The sequence below is a fragment of the Eptatretus burgeri genome, chromosome 15, assembly GCF_056783735.1.
Source record: "Eptatretus burgeri isolate ZD-2024b chromosome 15, Ebu_testis_v1, whole genome shotgun sequence".
In the NCBI taxonomy this organism is placed as follows: Eukaryota; Metazoa; Chordata; class Myxini; order Myxiniformes; family Myxinidae; genus Eptatretus; species Eptatretus burgeri.
This window is the reverse complement of record NC_140975.1, coordinates 53,943,315-53,966,636: the sequence shown is the minus strand read 5'-3', so window position 1 is coordinate 53,966,636 and position 23,322 is coordinate 53,943,315. Positions and strand designations below refer to the sequence as shown.

General features: G+C 42.3%; 1 protein-coding gene across 4 annotated transcripts in view; it reads right to left on the bottom strand.

Moving 5' to 3' along the window:
• The window catches only part of LOC147012186 (pleckstrin homology domain-containing family G member 1-like), a 180,318-nt gene that overhangs the window by 37,527 nt on the left and 119,469 nt on the right, over positions 1–23,322 (bottom strand). For all 4 annotated transcript variants that reach the window (XM_085855996.1, XM_085855995.1, XM_085855997.1 and 1 more), the window contains 4 exons: positions 5,180–5,362; positions 4,839–4,934; positions 2,132–2,218; positions 1,528–1,561 (listed from right to left, as the gene is read on the bottom strand). In XM_085855996.1, coding sequence (XP_085712122.1) covers positions 1,528–1,561; positions 2,132–2,218; positions 4,839–4,934; positions 5,180–5,362 — 400 coding nt within the window. The remainder of the gene's footprint in view (positions 1–1,527; positions 1,562–2,131; positions 2,219–4,838; positions 4,935–5,179; positions 5,363–23,322) is intronic.

The following is a 23,322-nucleotide window of genomic DNA, read 5'->3' as shown; positions in this document are numbered from 1 at the left end:
GTGTTTCTTCTCTCCATTCTCTCAATTTGCTTTTATTGCATCCATCAAGAAATGTCTTCCATCGCATTTCTGACCTAAAAATTAAAAAAAAAACCCCAGTTTGCAATGAATGTTCGCTTTCCATCAACCATTCTTTTTTCCAACTTCAGTGCCAACTCATCCCTCTCACCCCTCCCTCTAAAAGCAACCATCACATTCTTCTCCCTCCAAGCTTCCCTCTCATCTTTCTCAAAAAACTCCCCCCTCACCTTTTTCCCTCAACACACCCCGCTCACCCTTCTCAAAATTTCCCCCTCCTCACATCCACAAAGCTGCCTCCTTCCCCTGCCCTCTCACTTGCATCTCATCACTCCATCTCCTCCAATCCTCAACTGCCTTCTGCCCCCTGTCCCCCCCTCCCCCAGCACCACAGAGCCTTTTCTCCTCCTCATCCGGCCCCCTCCCCTAGCTATTCTGCAATCCCCCACACTCTTTCAACAACTGTTCTTACCTCCCCCCCACCTCCCTTGTCCTACCCTCCCATCCCCTCCCATCTCATGCACCCAAAGCCTCTTCCCCTCCCTCTTCATTAACAGTGTGGACCTCAAATATCCGGGGCCTTCGCTCAAACCTTTCAGATCTTTCCATACAGGTTGCCACTGACAAACCAGACATCATCTGCCTAACAGAAACTTTCCTTCCTCAAGACGTCTCTGACTCCCAATTATCTCTCCCTGGTTACTCCCTCCTCTGGTATAACAGACCTGAGCCTCATCCTGGTGGCGGAGTTGCTCTCTTCATCAAAAACTCTATTCCTCACTTGTGTGTTCGCTCTCATACGAGCCTTGACAAGGTATACAAAAAAAAATAAAAACAGCAAAGGTAAACTCCCATTACTCACACTGAAGTATGTACAAAATGCCACAATGTAGACAAAGTAATTAGCCCGTGTCCGAAGTGAAAAGCAGGTTGAAGCAATTGGTCCGTACATGGAATGTAGAACGTGTGTGTGTGTGTGTGTGTGTGTGTGTGTGTGTGTGTGTGTGTGTGTGTGTGTGTGTGTGTGTGTGTGTGTGTGTGTGTGTGTGTGTGTGTGTGTGTGTGTGTGTGTGTGTGTGTACGAGTATGTCTGCATTTAGTTTAGAGCGTACATCGAAAACTGTTCACCGGAGAAAATTTAAACTTCACCACATGTCACATGACCATTTGATATGGAGCATATTGGGCGTACATCGACAAATTTTCAAAATATAACTTGTACACATTTATCTCAGGATCACAAACAATAATTACGTGAAACAGAGAAATTGAAGGAATAATTAAGGGCCCCCATTAGGTCTGGGCCCAGGGGTAGTTACCCCCCCCCTCTTGGCCCTGGTCGCACCAAGTCCTTCTGAAGACTTTGTGGGGGAGGTATTCCATGACTACCATCTAGTTCACTCAAAGTATTCAGCCCTTGGACATTTTGAACCTGATTTGAAAAATAAAACCTTCCAATAATTGCTGTGGATGAGTACACACAAAGTTAGCTTAACTTTTGATACTTACTAAGTGTATCAGAATCGATATGTATCGCATTCACCTGCACCCACAAGACAAGGATACAGTCCATCAGAGTGACAACCACAGATCACCGATTCAAATCATACTCTAAGGACAAGATCATGTTGCTTTGACAATTGAATTAATTGCAAAAGCAATGAAATGGGACGAGTATGATAGTCAAGATGTACAGTATGCATCCTCTCCTCTGAGCTGTCTAGCCTGGGTTCGAATCTCGGTCCTGCTGTAAACTTTGATCCTCATGTTCTGCAGGGAGGGCGATTCATCAATTGTGTTCCATCCCTCCGATGGACGTTCGACGGGAGTCCCGTCTGCCTTTCGCGAAGAGTAGGCGAGCTATTTCCGGGCACTTTGAGCAAATTCCAAATTCCTGCTCTAACTTACAGGGCGCACTGCATCAGTGGCACAGCTGCACCCTCAACAAATGATGCAAATCAGGAACAATGTGCTCCGTACGAAAGAAACAATGAAATCTTACAATCAACAAATGCTTCATTCAGTGACTATCAGCTTACGATGCACAATATCAACACACACCAGGAGCACGATGCAATCTTATGAATGAGAATGCAATGCATGGTTTTCTTACCTCATCGAGACTTCCGAGAACATGGTTTTCTGCGATTAGAGTTTTTATTGTCCTTATCCATTGTTCCTTCTTCTTGTACGTCTGTGCCTGGAGGATTCAACACGATACGGCGGTTAAGTATTTTCTTCAGCACGCAAAGCTATCAAAAATACATTGGAAGGAAATTTTCAAGAAAAAGGTGAGGTTAACTTGATGTACATATCATTCTGTGGGATAAACTCGGCTGATGGACAGCTTGGAACTAATATCCTGGGATTTCCTTTTTAGGATGAGGGGCACGACTTGAATCGCAGAACTACCTCTCGTCTGATGAACTATCGGAGGATTTATGCAAACCCTAGCAATGATGAGTTTACCTCTTGCGATGTCAGTTCTGACTCCAAAAGCACATGTAGTTGGTACAAATAATTACCGACAGTTTGAAGCGTACTGATGATCTTATGAACACGTAACTTCATTTACGACTAATATTGGGCCAAACATGTATGAAAAGTAAGGGCTGACCGAATAGCTTGGAGTTACACACACCCAACTCTGAGCTGTCTATCCTGCGTTTAAATCTCAGCCAAGCAATAAATTGCCATCCTGGTGTTTCACCTGCAAGGCAATTCATGAATGTGTGCACCATCCAGCAGATGAACCTCAAGCTGAAGGACTCGTCTACCAGTACTTTGCTAGTGGACGTTTAAGATCCCACGGTGTCTTTCGCGAAGGGTTGGCAAATTAACGCCAGCACCCTTAACAAATTACAAATTCCTTCCCTGACTGACAGCTGGGAAGGCAATGGCAAACCACCCACCGTAACTGTTTGCCGAGACACTGCTTTAGCAGCACCAATGCTCTGTAAAGAGTGTGGGGTGATGATGATGATGATGCAGCTCTCCTCAAAAATTAAATCATAATTGGAGTTGATCAGTTTTTGACAGGGCACAAGTGTAAAAGCGCTGTCACACCTTGGCGATTTAGCCAGCAATGGCAACGTATAAAAATGTATGTAAAACGTTGGCGTACACTGAAGTTTTGAGTTTTTTTTTTTTATTTTGGTCGTATTCATAATGTGTTGGTCGTATGCATAACATATTAGTAACGGGCACAGAACGTTTCGTTGTCTTCAAGATAACTTATACCAACGAATGCTTAGCCTATTGTCGGCGTTCACAACCTATGCCCAACGATAGTTTAACTTGGGCATAGCGCGCTGCACGTATCGCCGATGAACTCGTGGCGTAGCCTGTTAAAAACCTGCCGCACGCCGATTTAAATCATAACCGCCTGAGAATTGGAAGTGTCAACCACGCAGTGACACCTTGACGATTTAGCCAGCATATGCCAACCTCTGAAAATTTGCCGAACCAAGCTGGCACACGTCAAATACGTTCTGGGTAAGTTGTGTATACGTTAGGAGCACGCTGAAAAACGATAAAGTATGCTGTCATATTTCGTGGTACGTCTCGTACGTCGTGAAATTTCAAGCATACTGAAAATTTTACGACGTACTCGCCGCATGGCTCACACGTTCCGCTATGCTGGGAATAAGTTGTAGGCACGATATGCGATCGTTGACACACGTCGACACAAGTTCCTTGTAAGTTACTCATAAGTCGAAACACGTCGAGGTAATGTTTCGCAAACCCGAAACGTAATTTCTCCGTCAAGGCACATTTTCTTTTTTTCTCCTTGGCTCCGTGAAGGCACGTGACGAAATATCTGAAGTTGTTGTTGTTGTTTTTTTTTTATTTTTTAGTCTATCACGAATTTTAAAATATATTCGGACATTTGCTTTTAAGTTTCGACGTCGACGTGACAATATCCTCAAACAGAAAATATTCACAGAGGAGGAACTAAGAATAAGACATGAGCAAACTGAAGAGGCAATCGGACGTGGCGTAATGGCACGTGACGAAATATCGGAAGTTATTGTTGTTGTTTTTTTTCTTTTTCTTAAACTCTGCCAATACGCCATTATATGGTAGCTGTAAATTAGAAACACGTTCAGTAAGTTATGTGGTCGTCCGGAAGACGTCAATCAAATATGTCTACATACGTCAATATGCTTTGGAGGTACGTTACACATAGGTTCAAAGCACATTACTCATAGGTTATAAATAAGTTTCAGGTACGCTAATCATTACCTGGACGTGTTTCGACTTATGAGTAACTTACAAGTAGCGTGTGTCGACGTGTGTCAATGATCACGTAACGTGCCTACAACTTATGGCCAGCGTAGCGGAACGTGTGAGCCATACGCCAGCATACGTCGTAAAATTTCAAGCATGCTAAAATTTGAGGACAACCGCAAAGTACAACGATGAAAGCCAGCGTACTACGACGTATGGCAGTGTTTTTCAGCGTGCTCTTAACTTATATAAAACTTGTCCATAACGTATTCGACGTGTGCCAGCGTTTTAGACAAATTTTTCATAAGTCGGCATACGCTGGCTAAATCGTCAAGGTGTGACAGCGCCTTAAGTGAATGATGAACATTTAAAAGGAGATCATATCAGTATTATTCAGCTCTTTTATGTTCATAAAAGATGATATTAACAAATGACTGAATCATGATTTTTTTTTCATCGATTGCTTACCACAAAGTTATTAGTTTCAATGTTGTTCTTGTTTCATATGTACTGCATCATTTAATGAAAACATAGATGAAGGAAGCAGATGGAAGTGTAGTTTTGAGGAAAAACAAACCACAGACACTCACCTGTAATGTGTGCCGAACTTTAGTCTTGCAGATATCCGTCACTACGAAGGTGAGTGGTCGTTCTGGCACAGACTCGATAAGGATCAGTCTTGAGCACTGAATAGGACAAGTATGAAGGTGATGGAATCCATCATTGATGTTTTTTGAATATATGTTCTCGTTCAACCCGTTAATTTGCTAACAGTTATAACCCGCAGACAAAATAAGTTTCCCTTGATCAAATTTAGAAAGAAAAAAAAGTCTTTGTCTTAAAAACCTCAACAATCGCAACTGCCAAAATCGGATGCTGGCCGATTTTTTTGTTGTGCCCAAATGGCTCCCCTGCTCGCTTTAACCCTCACCAGAATATGTCCCACACACTCATAGCGCAGTCCTCCAATCTTGATGAAGAGCAGGACTCGAGTAAGAAGAAACAGCAAGCACTCACGTGGTGCACCTTCCACTGCCAGCATGCCTTCCTTTACCAGGTCACCATATTTTGCCAGCACACCGCCCCGCCAGCCCACCAGCCGCCCCTGCACTTCCTTCGCAGTCAAGATAGTGGTGCTTACTTACACTTCAGATAGGTCTTCTGTGCACCACATTCTTCCACAATAAACATAAATAAATATAAAACAAGTCAAGCTACATTCAAAGTACACCACCCCCATCTTCTTATTTACTAATAAAAGGCGATGTGTGTGTGTGTGTGTGTCTCCTCCATAACTCTAAAACCAGAAAACCTAGCAGCCTGAAACTTTGCATGCATACTAAGAAAGTGCAAGAGTGAAATTGGGTATTTAGGTTAATTAAAGCACCCCTTTTGAAGATAATTAACGGCCTTATTTAATTATATCCTTCACGATCCTCAGCCACCTCGGTGTCTGGGGTCTTAAGGCTTTTCCTGGGTAACCTCACTGGGGTCTGAAACCACCATGTTTTTTGGCCTGCTCAAGCTTGTCTTGACTTGGAACAGGCCACAACGATTTCTTAACAATAAAGTTTTTTTTTTCCACTTTCCTCACTCATCTTATCAAATGCTACGAATAACTGGGTATATTGCAGTGCTTATAAATGCCTGTAGACGCCAGCATTCGTGGCTTTATTTCATTTGTAAATATGAATAACCGAGAGAATCTCTTAAACTAACCATTTTTACAAAATGTAAGCTCCAGATTTGAAAGTATCAGCAGTTACGACTCCGAAGAAAGTGTTGATTTGTCCTATCCGGACATTGCATGGGCGTTTGCGGGTACATAGTTGTATCAACGGCAATAGGTAATCGCTTGCCAAGCCAGCCGTTCCATTGGAGTGCTTGATTGAGTGCTTAAGCCACTTACCGAGCTGTACAGAACAGTTCGTGTCCTGATCGGGATGAGCAGTCGACAGTTCCTGATCGGGATGAGCAGTCGACAGTTACGAAAATGTAGAGGTACGTGTACAGTTCACACTGACGTGGTACATATGGGAAGATTTGGATCTGTATGGACTCTCCGCAGGTGTGTGGACACGCCGTGCCTGTTACGGGTGCTGTGGTGGCAAAGTTCCATCCCGTATCTTATGGAGGTTCTTTCAGGTTTTCCTTTGTCCTCACGACCTGTTTCTACAGCATTTGGTTATTGGATTTGCTTGACAAAGGTTATATGTTTCTCTTTGTGAGTTTCAAAGCAAAATATATTTGATAATGCCTGATTTCTGAGCTGTTTGCCGCATCAACGTGTTTTCTAAATTAGCGAGCCAATTTTTTCCACCCATCTCACGCAGCTGCTTATAAAGAATAATGTTTGTGAACATCTCCCAGAAACATCAATATAAATGTAACATTTTCCGGTGAAAGCGACTCAAGGTTTGTGTGCGTGTGTGTGTGTGTGTGTGTGTGTGTGTGTGTGTGTGTGTGTGTGTGTGTGTGTGTGTGTGTGTGTGTGTGTGTGTGTGTTGTTCACAAAGCATAACATATTCTCTCTGATAATTCCCCTACCCCCCCCACCCCCCCCCCCAAAAAAAGTCTCTCTTTCCTCTCTCTCTTCTCTCTCTCTTCTCTCTCTCTTCTCTCTCTCTTCTCTCTCTCTTCTCTCTCACTGTCTCTCAGTCTCTCTCACTCTCCTCTCTCTCTCTCTCTCTCTCTCTCTCTCTCTCTCTCTCTCTCTCTCTCTCTCTCTCTCTCTCTCTATCTCTCTCTCTCTCTCTCTCTCTCTCTCTCTTTCTCTTTCTCTTTCTCTTTCTCTCTCTCTCTCTCTCTCTCTCTCTCTCTCTCTCTCTCTCTCTCTCTCTCTCTCTCTCTCTCTCTCTCTCTCTCTCTCTCTCTCTCTCTCGTGGCCATATGGTATTCATCTCCAGACATGTCTGGATGGGAGTGTTTCTCTGGACGTGTAAAGATGGGAGGTTGTCTCCAGATGTGTCCGGGCGGTGTTTATGTCTGGACGGTGTTTGTGTACAGATGGGAGTTTGTCTCTGGACATGTCCGAGCAGTGTTTGTCTCCGGACAGCTTGGCTCCAGATGTGTCTGCGAGGTGTTTGGCTCCGAATGTGTCTGGGCGGTGTTTATGTCTGGACGGGAGTTTGTCTCCAGACGTGTCAGGGCGGTGTTTATGTCCAGATGGGAGTTTATCTCCAGACACCTCCGGGCGGTGGTTATCTCTGGCCAGCTTGACTCCGGACATGTCCAGGTGGTATTTATGGCTGGGCGGTGTTTGTTTCCAAATGTATCTGCGTGATGTTTATGTCTGGATGGGAGCTTGTTTCCGGAAACGTATCTCCATATGTCTCTGGACGGTGGTTATGTCCAGACGGGATTTGTCCCCAGACATGTCCGGATGGTATTTATCTCCGCACATGTCCAGATGAGAGTTTGTCTACGGACGTGTCCAGATGAGGGTTTGTCTACGGACGTATCCCGATGGGAGTTTGTCTCCAGATGTGTCCCGATGGGAGTTTGTCTCCGGACGTGTCCCGATGGGAGTTTGTCTCCGGACGTGGCCCGATGGGAGTTTGTCTCCGGACATGTCCAGACGGGAGTTTGTCTCCAGACGGGAGTTTGTCTCTGGACAGCCTGGCTCCAGACGCACTGGGCGGTGTTTATCTCTGGGCAGTATTTATAGGATGACTGGTACAAAATGGATTTTAGACATTATTTTGTTTCCATCTTCACTGTTATTCTATGCAGAATCATTTTGATGAGACAGTATGAATCGATGAGACAGGCTCCACCACACGTCTGCCTTCTCGTCCTCTCACCTCTCACTGCCTTCCCTTCTTCCCCCACCCCTCTCCTCACTCTCCCCTCCCTCCTCACTCTCTCCTCACACCTCTCTACCTCCCCCCCTCTTCCCCCCCTGTCCCCCCTCCATTGCAGTGCTTCCATCAGCAAAGCGACGGGTGGTATTTCCTGGTGCTAAATAAATAAACAACATCCTCCAGCAGGCGACATTGCCTTCGGTGCCCGGTGATGCCTCTGTGCAGCACATGGAGATGGAATTGGGATGGAGCAGTGTGCAATTATTGATGAATTAATTCCATAATGAAAATAAATAAATAATAATCGTAAAACAATAAATACCATAATAAATTGGCTAAGAGCACACCTAAACCACCACTGTTTCATCCAAATCTGTAACTTTTTGAAGAATAATTAAACGAAAAATTTAATAAGACATCAATTAATTAGTCAATGAATCAAAAATACCCTAGAGACCCAAAACACTTGTTCACTGTCGTGCCCAAAAATCAGCTTCCTTGCTCAAAAGGGGCCTGAGATATTGCCCAGATAATTAATTAATCGATAATAATTAAGTAATTGATTAATTAAATGATTAATCAAAAAATAAATAATATTAATTTTGCCAAAAGCATTCGTTCACTGTTTTGCCAAAATTTCAGCTTCCTAGCTCAAAGGATGGCTGAGATATCGCCCGAACAAGCAAACAAACAAATAAAAAACCAATGTCACCTGCAGGGTGACCCTTATCTTGCCAAAAGGTGACCACGTGCGACTTCTTTAAGGTCACACTGAGGTGAACAGAGCTGCTATCCACCAGGAGCGACTCCTTGAGGAATATCTGCCTACGAGAGATTCCGATGAGAATCGTTCTACAGAGTAACCATGAAAAATATGCGTTTGCCTCATAACATCACCAAATGACGTCATCATGTCTCAAGCTTGACATATCTAGAAAGCACTCATCGAGGTGTTCAATTTGAGGTATTACACGATATGGTACCTAAGATTTCAAAATTTGACCTTGGGGTCAAATACTTTCGACCTCCAGCGCTAACCATGAAGGTCAAGGCCGATCGCCACCAAAAATTAATCAGCTGAGCGCCAGACCATGAACTATATTCCCATGAAGTTTGAAGACGATCCGATCAAAATTACTCAAAAAATAAGGGTTTCGTCGACTCCCCTGATTTGCGACAAAGTGACCTTGACCTTTGACCTTGACCTTGAAAATTTTATGTGCTGAAAGGGACCTCTATAGGACTCTGATATGCGAAGTTACAAAAATTTCCAATGATAACTGTGCTTTGCAGAGTGATCGATACGTGATTACAGACAAAAAAAAAACATACAAGCTGACTAACATATGTTGCAAAAACTTCGTTTTGGCAAGATAACAAGAAAACAAACAGTGAAAACCGAGTACGCCCTTTCAGCGTGCGAAAATGGCTGGGCAACTAAGGCGTTTGGCACCTGGCAATAACGTCATCCAGCGGCTGGAGATGGACTAGGGAGGGGCGGTGCAAAACAGCTAGCTGAATTCAACTGTGCTGTGTTTATTAACCCCATTGTCCTGCTCACATGACGTTGGGTGAATGTCAAATAATGAAAGCTTGCTTACATGCGAATGCAAATGTGAAGGCATCATTTAATAAATAAATATGTTGCATTAATGAAACTATACTGTATATTTTATATTTTGTTTATGATCTGTGGCCGAGCAAGTTTTCACTTTATAATGTAATAACTAATATGACGGCAATTTAATTGATTAATACGAGTTGCTCCAAATAATTTACTCATCGAAACGGGGAATTAAAATTGTGCTGCGAGGGGTTGTAGTAATTGTCCAAAAACAAAAAAAAATAAAGATCCTCTAATAACAAAATTATATGACTTTTGTAGTTTGAAAATAAGAGTTGTAGGACATATACCCCCCTAACACTCCCAATTTTACATTTAAGTGGATGGGGGGGGGGAACAAAAGATGATTTGACCATCCTTCCAAAATATCAACCCCTTTCCTCCTCATCTTTGCATCATATTATCTTAGCATCTGAAGTGGATGTGAAACCATTTCTGACTATACTCCCAAAATATCACCCCTATTTCTCCGCATATTGATATCTTACTATCTGTACACCAATTAATTAATTCATTAATTATAAAGACCAATGGTCTCTTCCCGTCATTGACCTCAAAATAACAGTGTATAAATATCTGGTTGTTTTGAGTTTATCAGTGTTTTATTCTCATATGGTTTTCATCACCACCGAGAATGTTAATAAATAGTATGTTGGGATTTGTTTATTGGGTTAAATATCTTTGTTGAGCAGAGATGAAATGATAAAGTTCTCTTAATGTTCTCACCTGAGCTCCCCTCTCCACTGGTTTCAATGTTAAATTAATTATTTAACTATTTTCCTGTTTTACTTAACAATGTAATTCTTTGGACTCAAACACATCACAGATATTTTATCAAACACATTGGTGATATTTTAAATTTTTAACACGACAAGAAATCATTTTATTTTAAATGCACACTCTGTCTGGGAACCATGCCAACAAGCAACTCTTAGACAAGGAACAGGATATCTGGGCGTTAAGCCAGCTCATACCCTTTGGGAATGTATTGGATCTTTGCCTCGACTTCCTGCCACAGACAACCCCAGTAAACTTTTAACTTTTGACTCAGCTTTGAAGCACTTTTATTTCTCACTTGATATATTTTGATGTGAAATTAATGATGTAATGTTTCACAATGTATATGTCCAACTAGCCCAGAGTGACTCAAACACAAATTGTTTCGGCTTAAACAAATCACTTCTCTTGCCAATAAACCACACCACCCATTCACCCACCGTCTACATAAGCAAGGGAGAAAAGGCAGATTTGTATATATATATATATATATATATATATATATATATATATATATATATATATATATATATATATATATATATATATATATATATATGTGTGTATATATATATATATATATATATATATGTGTGTATATATATATATATATATATATATATATGTGTGTGTATATATATATATATATATATATATATATGTGTGTATATATATATATATATATGTGTGTGTATATATATATATATATATATATATATATATATATATATATATATATATATATATGTGTGTATATATATATATATATATATATATATATATATATATATATATATATATATATATATATATATATACACTAGTAGTAATGCCCAGCGTTGCTCGGGCTTTCTTGCAAATTTCCTGAATAGCTGTTAGCGGTTAGGGGTTAGTGGTTAGGGGTTAGCGGTTAGGGTTAGGGTTAGGGTTAGCGGTTAGGGTTAGTGTTAGGGTAGCTAACCCTAACCCAAACCCTAACCCTAACCGCTAACCCAAACCGGAACCCTAACCCTAACAGCTTGGCGTAGCGGAGGTAAACAGCGCCCGGGGCAAAGTGGAAATTTGCGTCCCCCGTTGGCCTTAAACTTGAGTGGATTTGAATGGAAAATCCCATAAGGGATATCGATTTATCGATTTTTTCGAATATCAGAAGTGTTATGGAAAAAATTTATCGCCAATGACCTAAGTTGGACCAAAAGCCATAATCGTACCAAATTTGAATGGAATCCGTTGGAGTTTGTGAAAATGCATCAAAACGAATTTTGAGGGGCCTCTTAAGGAAGACAATAATATCATTAGTATATGTGCCAAAGCTTGTTTCATTTCATGCAGTAACACAAATCTGATGGTGGAACAAAGAAAGGGGCGTGCCGAAATATTAATATATATATATATATCTTCTTCTTCTTCTTCTTTCGGCTGCTCCCGTTAGGGGTCGCCACAGCGGATCATCCATTATGATCCGCATAGTGATTTGGCACATGTTTTACGCCGGATGCCCTTCCTGACGCAACCCTGGTCGCCTCTTACGACACAGGGATATGGTACACCTATTTTAACCGGGGTATACACCGGGTATATAATATATATATATATATATATATATATATATATATATATAAATATATAGAGGGGGTTGACTCAGCCTGTCATCCTTCCGAGGTCGGCGAAATGAGTACCAGTATACTGGGCCGGTGTATACCCGGTTACAATAGGTGTACTATATCCCTGGGTCGTAAGAGGCGACCAGGGTTGCGTCAGGAAGGGCATCCGGCGTAAAACATCTGCCAAATCACGGTGCGGATCATACGGATGATCCGCTGTGGCGACCCCTAACGGGTCCTAATATATTGTTGAAGATTTCCGCCCGTTCGGCGTGCGCACGACCTTTTCAACCCAATCCAGGCCGCGCATCCACCGAATGCGCAATCCAGTTGTAGCTTCTGGATCAACGCCGAAACCCAGCTATGGGTGCTGTTAACCACACCATAGATCAGCCAACTCTTCTGTCCACGCGCTTCAGGGTCAATCGCCGAATTGTCGATATACCTAACTATTTCCGCGGACAGAAATTCTGGGGATCTACATCTCAACGGAGCCTGCACGAAAACGAGCCGCTTAAGCAGCTCGTTCCGTTTGCGATTGCCGAGTGGTTATATATCGCCAAGCCGCGTCGGACCAGATGTACGTTTTATCGGCTTATAAACAGTCAGCTAACATTCCGAATGCTCCATGGCAGTCAATGTGAGGAAGGGACGCAACAAGCTGGTGATATTTAACAATGGGGAACATTTATTTGAACACAGGCATGCAAGAAATGAATGAATGGGGATTGGGGACAGGACACGAGCAAAAACCTACAGCCAAGTTCTACTATGAAATGTAAAGGAAATACAACACAGGCACTTAACAGTTTCCTACTTATTAGACGGGCCCACAAACACTTGTACGCACACACACACACACACACACACACACACACACACACACACACACACACACACACACACACACACACAATAAATGGTGGCTGATACCTTTAATAAGGACTTCAACTCAGTGGACAGATGAGCTGAAACCCAGAACCTATCTCGAACCTCTCCACCTCGTGTGGTCTTCAAGCTGCTCGGACCCGGGCTCCGGCGAGAGCGAGCTGGATCCAATCGCCATGAGCCGCGATCCTTCCCGAGCTCCAGCGAATCCTCTCGCGCTTCCGAACACGTGCTGGTGAGGCGAGGCGCCGATCCTTCCCGTCGATGCGTCGCTTGCTCGAAGAATCACCTCCAAGATGAGGCCAAGGAGTCGCACCAAGCCGGGAACCAAGCCGGAGAACAAAGAGCTCCACGAGCCAAGAAGAGCCAGCCGAAGCAGGCCACGAAGCAGAGCAACAGGCTCGAACCAGCTCGAGCACCCTTGAACCAGGCCGACACTCCTCAACCACCAGGCTGAAGAAGAATCACGACAACCCGACCAGCTCCTCCGATGAACAACCAGCCAAAAAGCAACTCTTCCGATGAACAAAGCGAGAACCAAGAACTCTGAGCCGAGCAACCAGCTCAACTTTCTCCCGATGAACAAAGCCTCTCACAACACGAACCGAGAACAAGAAGCAACCACCAGCAGCTCGAGCTGAGCAACCAGCTCAACTCTCTCCCGATGAAAAAAGCAGCCGACTCTCTTCGACAAACCAAGCAAGAGCCCAAAAAGCGAACAGAGCCAAGTAAAACCCGAAGGCCTGCTGAAAAGCCAAGCCGAAGCAAAAAGCCTTCAACACAAACTCAAGCCAAGCAGAAGCCGAAGCTCACTGAACCCTAACCCAAGCCAAGCAGAAGCCGAAGCTCACTCAACACGAACAAAGACGAGGATCTCTTCCTTATCCTCCTCCGCCCCTCCCCCGCTCCCGGCGTAACTCATCCCCCATGCTCGCACAACCGCGGGTGGGAGAGAGTTGCTTACGTCATGAATCACGGGACGGGAGGGCTCTTCTTCCTCTTCCCAGAAGAGGGGGAGGGTCGGCTTCCTTTGTGTTGTGATTGCTCCCAAACTAATTAATTAAATTACAGCGCATTTAATTGATTTCTGCCCATTAAACAATGGAAGGTGACCTATCTATAGAACATGCACTTATCGACATAACTGAGCGAAAGGAACCTGCATGTCGAGTGCGATCGAATTGCAAATTCGTAACTATATATATATATATATATATATATATATATATATATATATATATATATATATATATATATATATATATATATATATATATATATATATATATATATATATATATATATATATATATATAGCACAAAAAAGATCAGACATTGTCAAAGCTTTTTATCTTGTAGCCTGTCAGGATACACGCAAGAACACCAGATATGCAGACACAAAATGAAACAATTTATTTGTTCAGTCAGTTGGGGATTGCTTCTTTGGACTGTTAATGACACGAACATACACATCTTGGCCTTGAGGCACCGAAGGAACCTGTGACCTCCCACTTTTCCATGGATCCAGGTCATGTTCCATTCAGAAGTCAGATGTGTCATTAGGGGTTCTACAATAAGCATATGCAATATCAGTCAGTCGTGCCTGACAGCAATTCGATTCATCATTAGAAACAGGAATATGATGGGACAATTGGGCATAAAAGAACTGAAACTCTGCAAACACCTCTTTTTCTGATACTGGCTTTGGGAATACCGAAACCATAACCAAGGGCGAGGAAAGACTCTTCGATGTCGGAGAGCACAATATCAGACAGGTTTATCACATGCTTGGTCACATTAATGACTTTAACATAGCGTTTACATTTCAACACATCAATATAAGAGGGCATTCTTCAGGCATGTGTTCTTTTCAATCCATTCATTGATCGAGGCAATGTACCGGCAAAGATTGATCAGATCGAAAAACAAAAGGAAAGAACATTCCAATGACCAAGTGCGACGAAGAACCCAGCATGAACTCATTAGCATATCGGTAATTCGTTGTATTTCATCACGTATAAATGCTTGTTCAATAGTGAGACTACGTCCAACTTTGGCCCTTGTCGATACGCGTGGAAATAAACGTAGGAGCAACCTTAGCACGTAAAGAATCATGGAGGAAGTTAATTGATAGAATGCCAGTTCGTACCTTTCCTTTAAGTCTGATAACATTCTTCAGATCTGCAATGTTTGAATTTGAATACGATGTCTGAAATACATGCTTCCTCTGCTTCCATTTTCTGTATTTATTTATTGAAAAATATAATTCAGTATCTCATCTTGTTTAACAACAATATATTTATATTTTCCAGTTGTGTGTTTCATATAATCCTCAAATTCACTTTTACGACATAATGTTGAACAATTGTCTCTCCAAAAATTATTTGTGTCGATTGAATTTAGTTTGAATAAAATAAAAGTATTGGCATTATTACTTATCAAGTGCCAAGGGAGTTGAAAGTTTGATTGGCGAAGATAAATACAAGTATACGAAGAATGTCTCCTTCCCCTCTGGTGTCGTAGCTATCCATAACCGTTTGGTTTCTCTCATTTACACAATCATCAAAAATGAGCCTGGTGAGGCTCAGTGGTTAAGGCGGTGGCTTGGGATCCTCAGGGTCCTGAGATCGAGCCCCGCTGGCCACTGAGTTAGCATCAGGGGGGTTGACTCAGCCTGTCATCCTTCCGAATGTTGGCGAAATGAGCACCAGTATACTGGTAATTATCCCTGCAGTGTCGAAGGCGACTAAAGGTTTGGCGTCAGGAAGGGCATCCGGCCGTAAAAAACATTGCCACAAGAAAGGGTACCATGATTGGATCCCGCAAAAAAGCTGACCCCTGCTCAGGGATAAAGGCTTTCAAATGGTGATGATGATGATTTACACAATCATCAAATATAATAAGGTTCCTTTTTTGATTTATCCAAATCCAGGGGTGAAGGTATATCATCCATATTATCATAGAGATTACAAGATACTGAAGGAGTATTTTTTCTTTTACATTTTTGAGGACGACAAGATAGTTGTGTTATACAGGGTGTTCCAAAAAGGCAACTTTGGTTGTTAATATTGTTGTGGTTACCAAATTCGCAAACCACCATTCAGGTCCCTTAGGTGAGGTATCTCGGTAAGTACATGTGTAGTTAGGCCCGAACCCGTTGTCTAGTGGGAATACATGTCATTTATGCGAGCTGCGACTCTTCAGGATAGCCGTTTTTCATTTACTATCTTTATTTTGGACCAACCGCCATTGTTATCACCACAACCACAACATCAACCACCAACCACAACGCCGCTTCACCACAACCGCCACGACCTTCACGTCACACCTCGCAACCGTAGCATCGCCACCGTTCTTGCCCCGCTGTGGGTACCGGTGTTGGACTCGTGCAGGGCGCACGTTGAACAGCGTGTACAAAATCACGGATTTTGTGCTTCAAAAACGGATCAAAAACGACACACGCCCACTTTTTGCCGTCCAATCGGTGAGCGAGGGGCGATTTGGCCCCGCCTCCAGAACGATCGATATATGCAAATTTGTGGATCAAAAAGCCTTCACGCCCACTTTTTCTCGGGCCAATGGGGAGCGAGGTGAAAGGTCAAAGGGAGGGGGTCAAAGGCGAAGCTATGGGGGGATAAAAGGACGGTGTTCGTCAGTCAGCAGGAGGAGAACGAGAAGGAGTCGGAGCGGAGGGGACGAGTGTGGAAGTCTGGAGCCCGAGGCCTGCAGTAGCTGGAGAAGCTGAAGAGAGTCGCGAAGGGGAGAGTCGATCGGAGAGTCCAACGAGGAGAGCCCAAAGAGGAGTCCAGGGTGGAGAGTCCAGAGGCGGAGAGGCGGCAACGGCGAAGGCAGACGAGGGGGTGCTCGCGTCGGTGCCGGGAGCTGCACGCCCGAGGGAGGCCGGCAGCGCGACCTGGCCGAGGTGGAGACGCACACCAGGGATAATAAAGATCCTCTATACCCCGAGCATCAGCAACCCCCTCCTGTTTCCCCCCGCGCTGAGATAGTGCGACCAAGGGGGCCCCTTTTCCCACCCCCTACCAGACACCGTCCACGAGGCCCGCGGGTTGCGGGGCCATCGCTGCTCCGCGTCTCATCACTAGACGGGTAGGCGCGACCCGGTCTTGGCCTCAGGCCCGCCTCATTCTTGAGGATATTTCTTTTCCTTGGTTTTGGGTATGTGTTGTCGGCGCCGTCTGTGAAGTAGAATTGTATAAGTGTTGCCGTGTGCTCGGTAGTCGGTATTAGCTCTGCATTGTTTTCGCTTTTATATTTGCTTTTTGTGTAAATGGAATTGTGTTTTTTCTGTGTGCTTTTGGTGGAATTGTATATCTGTGCTTCCCGTGTGCCGCGAATAAATGTGCTTTATTGTTGAACTGTTCTCCCGCTTCGCTTCGTCTTTTCCTCCATTGAACCCTCATCTTGCTTCACGTAAAGGGTTGGTAGTGGGCTGAGTACGCCCGATAATTAATCGAACCGTCGAGGTCGACGATAACACCGCTCGGTTATTCTGATAGTACGGAACGGGTCGCTTAAGTGGCCCGTGTCCGAAGTCGACCTGCGGCGAGGTGCGATCGCCCGGTCTACCCTCCGCGTGGGTACTTAGGTAGGTCGAATTTGGCGAGCAACCCTATCCCACGCGGGGGCTGATTGGCTCGATCGCGGTGAGACCGAAAGGTCCACCCGTGACTGGTTCCCGGCGTTAGTCCGAGAGGGTCACGACTGGATTGTCCGTCCGGTGGGCGACGTGCCGCGATTCGAGTTACGTGGCCGTCAGCACGCCGGCGGGCGCGAAAACCGCAACAATATATTTAGAATGATAAATGTTACAACGATTTGTATGTTGTATGATATGATACAACTTTGTTGTATGATACAACTTTGGTTTGTACGATACCGAAACTCATGGAAGTTTCTCTGCACATCATCAATACACTTCAATGTGAGCTCTGTTTGTCGCGCACAGGAAATCAAGGCGGTACACGAGTTATTGCCATGTTCGGCTCAGCACGTTTGCGTCCACCAGTGCACCTGCAGCTGTGATCCGAGAACGAAGATCCTGCAGGTTTGCCACCTTGGTGTTGTCGACAACATATTTGACAAGCCTCCACAGAAATTTTTTTTTATATCTTGGAGGGTTATGTTTGGTGATCATGGGGGCCAGGCGGTTGGTCTGTTTTGGCCAATCTAGCGACGTGAAAATTTTTCATTCAGGATGGCTCGAACGACTAAGGCCCAATGAGGGAGAACGTCGGTCGTCCTGTTGAAAAATGATATCGGGTTGTAGGTCTTCAATCTGTGGGAAGGCAAATCCTTCCAACATGTTCATGTAAATTATTGAGGTCACTATATCCTCTGCAAAGAAAAGCGGACCAACCAAATGGTCATGGAGAAGACCACACCACACATTGACCTTTGGACTGTTGCGTATGTGTTCAATGACTACGTGGGGGTTTTCAGAGCCCCAGATCCTCACATTGTGCCAGTTGACCTTCCCCGATACATGAAAGTAAGCTTTGCTTGTGAACATGACCTTTTTCAGGTAATCTTCATCATCCTCTATATGACTGAGCATTTCCAAGGCAAATGCCTTGCGTTTGGGTCCGTCATTTGGTTTGAGTTTATGCAGAATCTGCACCTTATAGGCAAGAAGCTTCAGTTTTTAATGCCAAATCCGGTGTGCAGTGGTGGTTGGTAGTCCCAGTTCTCTGGATGTGTGTCAAATTGATTTTCTAGGACTTTGTTGGAATGATTCATGCACTTCTTCAACGTCTGCTGCACTTGTGCTTGGTCGATCAGTACTTTTCTGCATCTGACAACTTCCAGTCTCCTAAAACCCCTTGTACCACTCTCTGATACTAGTCCGCGATGGCGGATTCCTTCCATACTTTGTACGGAAATTATGCTGAACTTGTGTGTTGGATCTCCTCTCAATGAACGATTCGACGTACTGAGCTTTCTCCTATGGAGTCGCCATTTTCTTTTAAATCAAACCACCAGACCTGAAAAAAATAAAACTATATGAGTTTCTCTATCATGTAAAATAAAGGGTATTGTTATATCATTTGTGGTACTAAACATATTAACAACCAAAGTTATCCAGGTCTTTTTGGAACACCCTGTATCTTCAATGTCATAATCATTTAGTTTGTTTTGAAGTTTAAATAAACCAATAATGTCTTCTTTTTAAAGACCCACATTGAAACCCTGTGAGAGTAGTTGATAATCCAGTTAAAAACTTGTCCTTGTGAAAATTATTAACATCTCATCATCCAAAAAGTTTGGGCAAGTTTTTCCACATCCTCAAAAATAATTGGTGGTTGAATTCAGTGACCTGATATACAAATCCTCTTCAAATTTCAAGTCAATGGGATGAAAATTGAGGATTTTAGAAATTTGACAAATTTGTTGACCTTTGGCCAATGTTGATCTTTTGACCTCAAAAACAAAAGGCTTCCTGCCTGTGTCAAACTCTACCATGTGGTGAAGTTACGTGAAAATCGGTTTAAAATTGTGACGCGTAGATGATTGACAAACAAACAAACAGGGGTGAAAACAAAAGCTCCTTCCGCCATTGGTGGCAGAGGTAACAAAAAAATAAGTGAATAAATTTAAATACAAATTAATTAAAGAATGTAAAAAATATATAAACATCCTTGAATGCACAAAAAAAACTTTGATGGTTGCCAAATAATTAATGGAAAAACAATTTACTGCAATCTCAAAATGATATGTCACTCAGGAGGAGCCCAGACCAGAATGTTGAGAGAGGCTTATCATTTCATGTCTGCTTAACAAAGATATTTTAGAACAAGAACCAAACTCCAGAAAACTATTTATTAGCATTCTCGATGGTGATGAAACACATAAGAGAATAAAACACTTTGATAAACTATAAAATAGCCAAATATTTATCGGCTCTCTTTTTGAGTTCACTGACCAGATAGACTGTTGGTCTTAATAATTAACAAGTATAAAAGTCCGTCAAAAATGACGCGTTGGAATTATTTAAATTGAAATATTCAGAGACAGGAATATGTGAAGTTTTGTAGCAAGAAAAAGTGTAATTTTTAGATCCTCGTGGAGGATCTCCAAGTGTTACTCACGTTGTTCTTCATCTTCTTCTTGTGGACTTTTTTGTTTCACAACCTACAGTTTTCATCGAAACTTCCTGAAACTTGGCATATATATGTAAAAATTCCCTGCGCAGACAGTAACCATCTCCGATTTGGAAAATTCCTCCGAGAAAAAAAAATTATGACATCAAAATATCTCCGCTAATGGAAATCGCCTAAAAATTATCTCTGAAACTCGGCAAGCTTTTTGAATTCTGTTTGCGGAATCGAACAGGGCATTCGCAAAGATGAATTACCGCACATATGATACATCACCATGACGTCATTCCTATTTTTTGACATTTTTTGTTTCACAGCCCAGAGTTTTCATCGGATCTTCGTGAAACTTACCATGTATATGCAGAAAGCCCACGCGCAGGCAGTAACCATCTCCGATTTTGGAAAGTCTTCCTAGAAAAAAAGTTGATGTCATAATATCGCCACTAATGGAAATCGCCTATACCATTATCTCCGAAACTCGGCAAGCTGTTTGAATTTTGTTTGAGGGAATCAAGCCGGGCATTAGCACAGATAATTTATCGCAAACCTGAAACATCACAATGACGTCATATTCGTTTTTATGACGTTATCATTAAGAGGACGAGGATCTTAGCTCATTTGAGCTTGTTAAAACACTACATGTACAAATGCGATCCTATTTTCTTTATCTTCTGGGACCTTTCATTTCGAGAGTGCAGTCTCAAGAGCATGCCAAAGCCTGAAGCCTCGGCCTAGTATCAGGTGTGCTTATATCTTATTTATTTATTAGACATCGCATGTATGTAAATGAACACTCCTTTTACTTTGTGTGTGTGACACATCAGGTGTAGTGAATTTCGCCTCCCTGCACCTTGTATTTATTGTTTTTTATTAAACGCTTCTGTAAACCATCATTGGGGGCCCAGTTGCAAGTCACCATCTACATTTCCAAAAGAAGAGACATCATTACTCTTTCATGGAAAATGTTTTTCAAGTTTTTTTTTTAATTTTGAAAAAAATAGACCGTAGTGAACACACAGTTGTGTTCAAAGATTGGCCTTTAAAACCCTTCTTAAATCGTCCTTTTGAAGGGGGACAGACATCATGCAAACAAATACACAGACATACATTGTGTTTTATATGGTCGAAGATTAATTAATGTCAAGATGGTAAGATATGCAAAGATGATAAGATGTTAAAATGTCAAGATATCAATATTGGGAGAAATAGGGGGTGGGTGGTCAGAAAGGTTGACAATGCCAAGCCAATAAGATGCTAAGATGGGGAGGAATGGAGGTGATATTTTGGGAGGATGGCCAAATTGTCTTTTCCTTTTCCCCCCATTCACTTGTATACAAATTGGGAGGGGGATATGTCCCACAGCTCTCATTTCCCTATGACTGACCTTGAATGACTAATATGTGTAGCTACTACAACAAATTATAAAGGACTACAGTGTGCTCTACAAAGGCCATATATGTATGTATGTATGTATGTATGTATGTATGTATGTATGTATGTATATATATATATATATATATATATATATATATATATATATATATATATATATATATATTCAGTGTTTGCTATGAACACTTTGTGGGGAGTATTTCAACAAAAGGGCATTATTTCAATTAAAATAAGATTTTTTATCTTATAATTGATATAGATTCATCCAAAATTTATTGGATGAATCGATATTGACCATCAGGTAATCAAATGTCAAGTCAATGAGAATAAAATCAGCCAACTCAAAAGTCAACAAGGTAGAAACAAAACCATCACCATTGAAAAGGCAGGCAAGATATTTTTGAGAAAGGTTGTGAATAATTTCATCAACTTTGTTGACAGTTATGTTATGTTCTCCAGTTAAAATATTAGGTATCAGTGTAAATATTCATTACATACAAAGGGATGACAAGCATGGGCTAGAGAAATGTACACTCGCCTTGAAGTTGTCTAGCCTGTGTTCAAATGCCGACCCAGCTATGAAGTGTCATCCCAGTGTTTCACAGGCAGGGTAATTCATCAATGTGTGTGTTGTCCCTTGGATGGACGTTAAATGGGAATCCCCTCTGCCGGCATTAGTTGATGGACCTGAAAGATCCCATGGCGTCCTTGGCGAAGAGTAGGCGAGCTATCGCCGGCACCATAGCCAAGTTCCAAATTCCTGCCCTAATCGGCAGAGGCTTCAGTGGCACAGTCTGCAGATATTAAAATTTTGATGTCTCAGCTAATGGTGCTACGTATGCAGCCTTGTGCTGCATACAAACAAAGAAGATGATGACATGTAAAGCCTTTTGCGTGCGTGTGCTGTCATGGTTCGTTCATAAACATGCATCTGGAAGAGCTGACCTTCTGACAGCAAAAAAAAACAAAAACAACTGTGGATCTGATAATTTTGTTGGTGCATGACAGCCGATTGCACAATACCCACCATTCTTTAACCGAAGGGTAGTAAATGAATGTTATTCGCTAACTTACAACTGTAGTAGTAGACTGTGCTTGAGAGGAAACAGGTCGGTGTGGTCTTCAGAAGTGTATTTTGTCATGTACTTTGGTTTTCTTTCATAAATAATGATTTCTTTTGAAACCCAATTTCAGGTACTTGGGAATTCCTTCATAATGACTCTCTTCTTTTGTATGCAACACATGGCTGGAGATCACATCATTTGCTGGGGGTGCAGTTGTGCTGCTGATGTAGGTTAAAAAACGAATCAGCTCACCGACTCTTCGCAAAGGACACCGTGGTCCACCAACTAATATTGGAATACGAAGCACATAATAACATGATTTTTAACATCTTGAATTTTTATTTTCAAAGGATTACAATATTTATGTCAGTTGCACTAGAAAATAAGGATATTAAGTAATAATATTATGTTTACAATTGAAGAAGTGTCGCATTGTAGTATGTTTTGTATACATTGTATGTTATTTGTATACGTCGTATGTTTTGGAGACAGACTGATATTTATTTATTTGCAGTGATCTGAAAAAGGCCGTCATCCTGACCTGTCGTGGGATGGTTGAGTGTATATCATCATATCCTACCAGTCAATGGCTATTGACTTTGTTGTCCATATCTTTGCAGTATCTAAACCTCTAAGCCATTTAAAGCTTGTGAAATCCCAAAATTTCCATTTTGTAGAACATCAAATTTAAACATAATTGTAGGTTAATGTTTGAAATTAAATTAAGTAGTGAGATACCCATGAGGAATGAATACAACATACATTGCCATTTGTAGCTTATCGCGCCGTTATGCATAATCGTCGCAA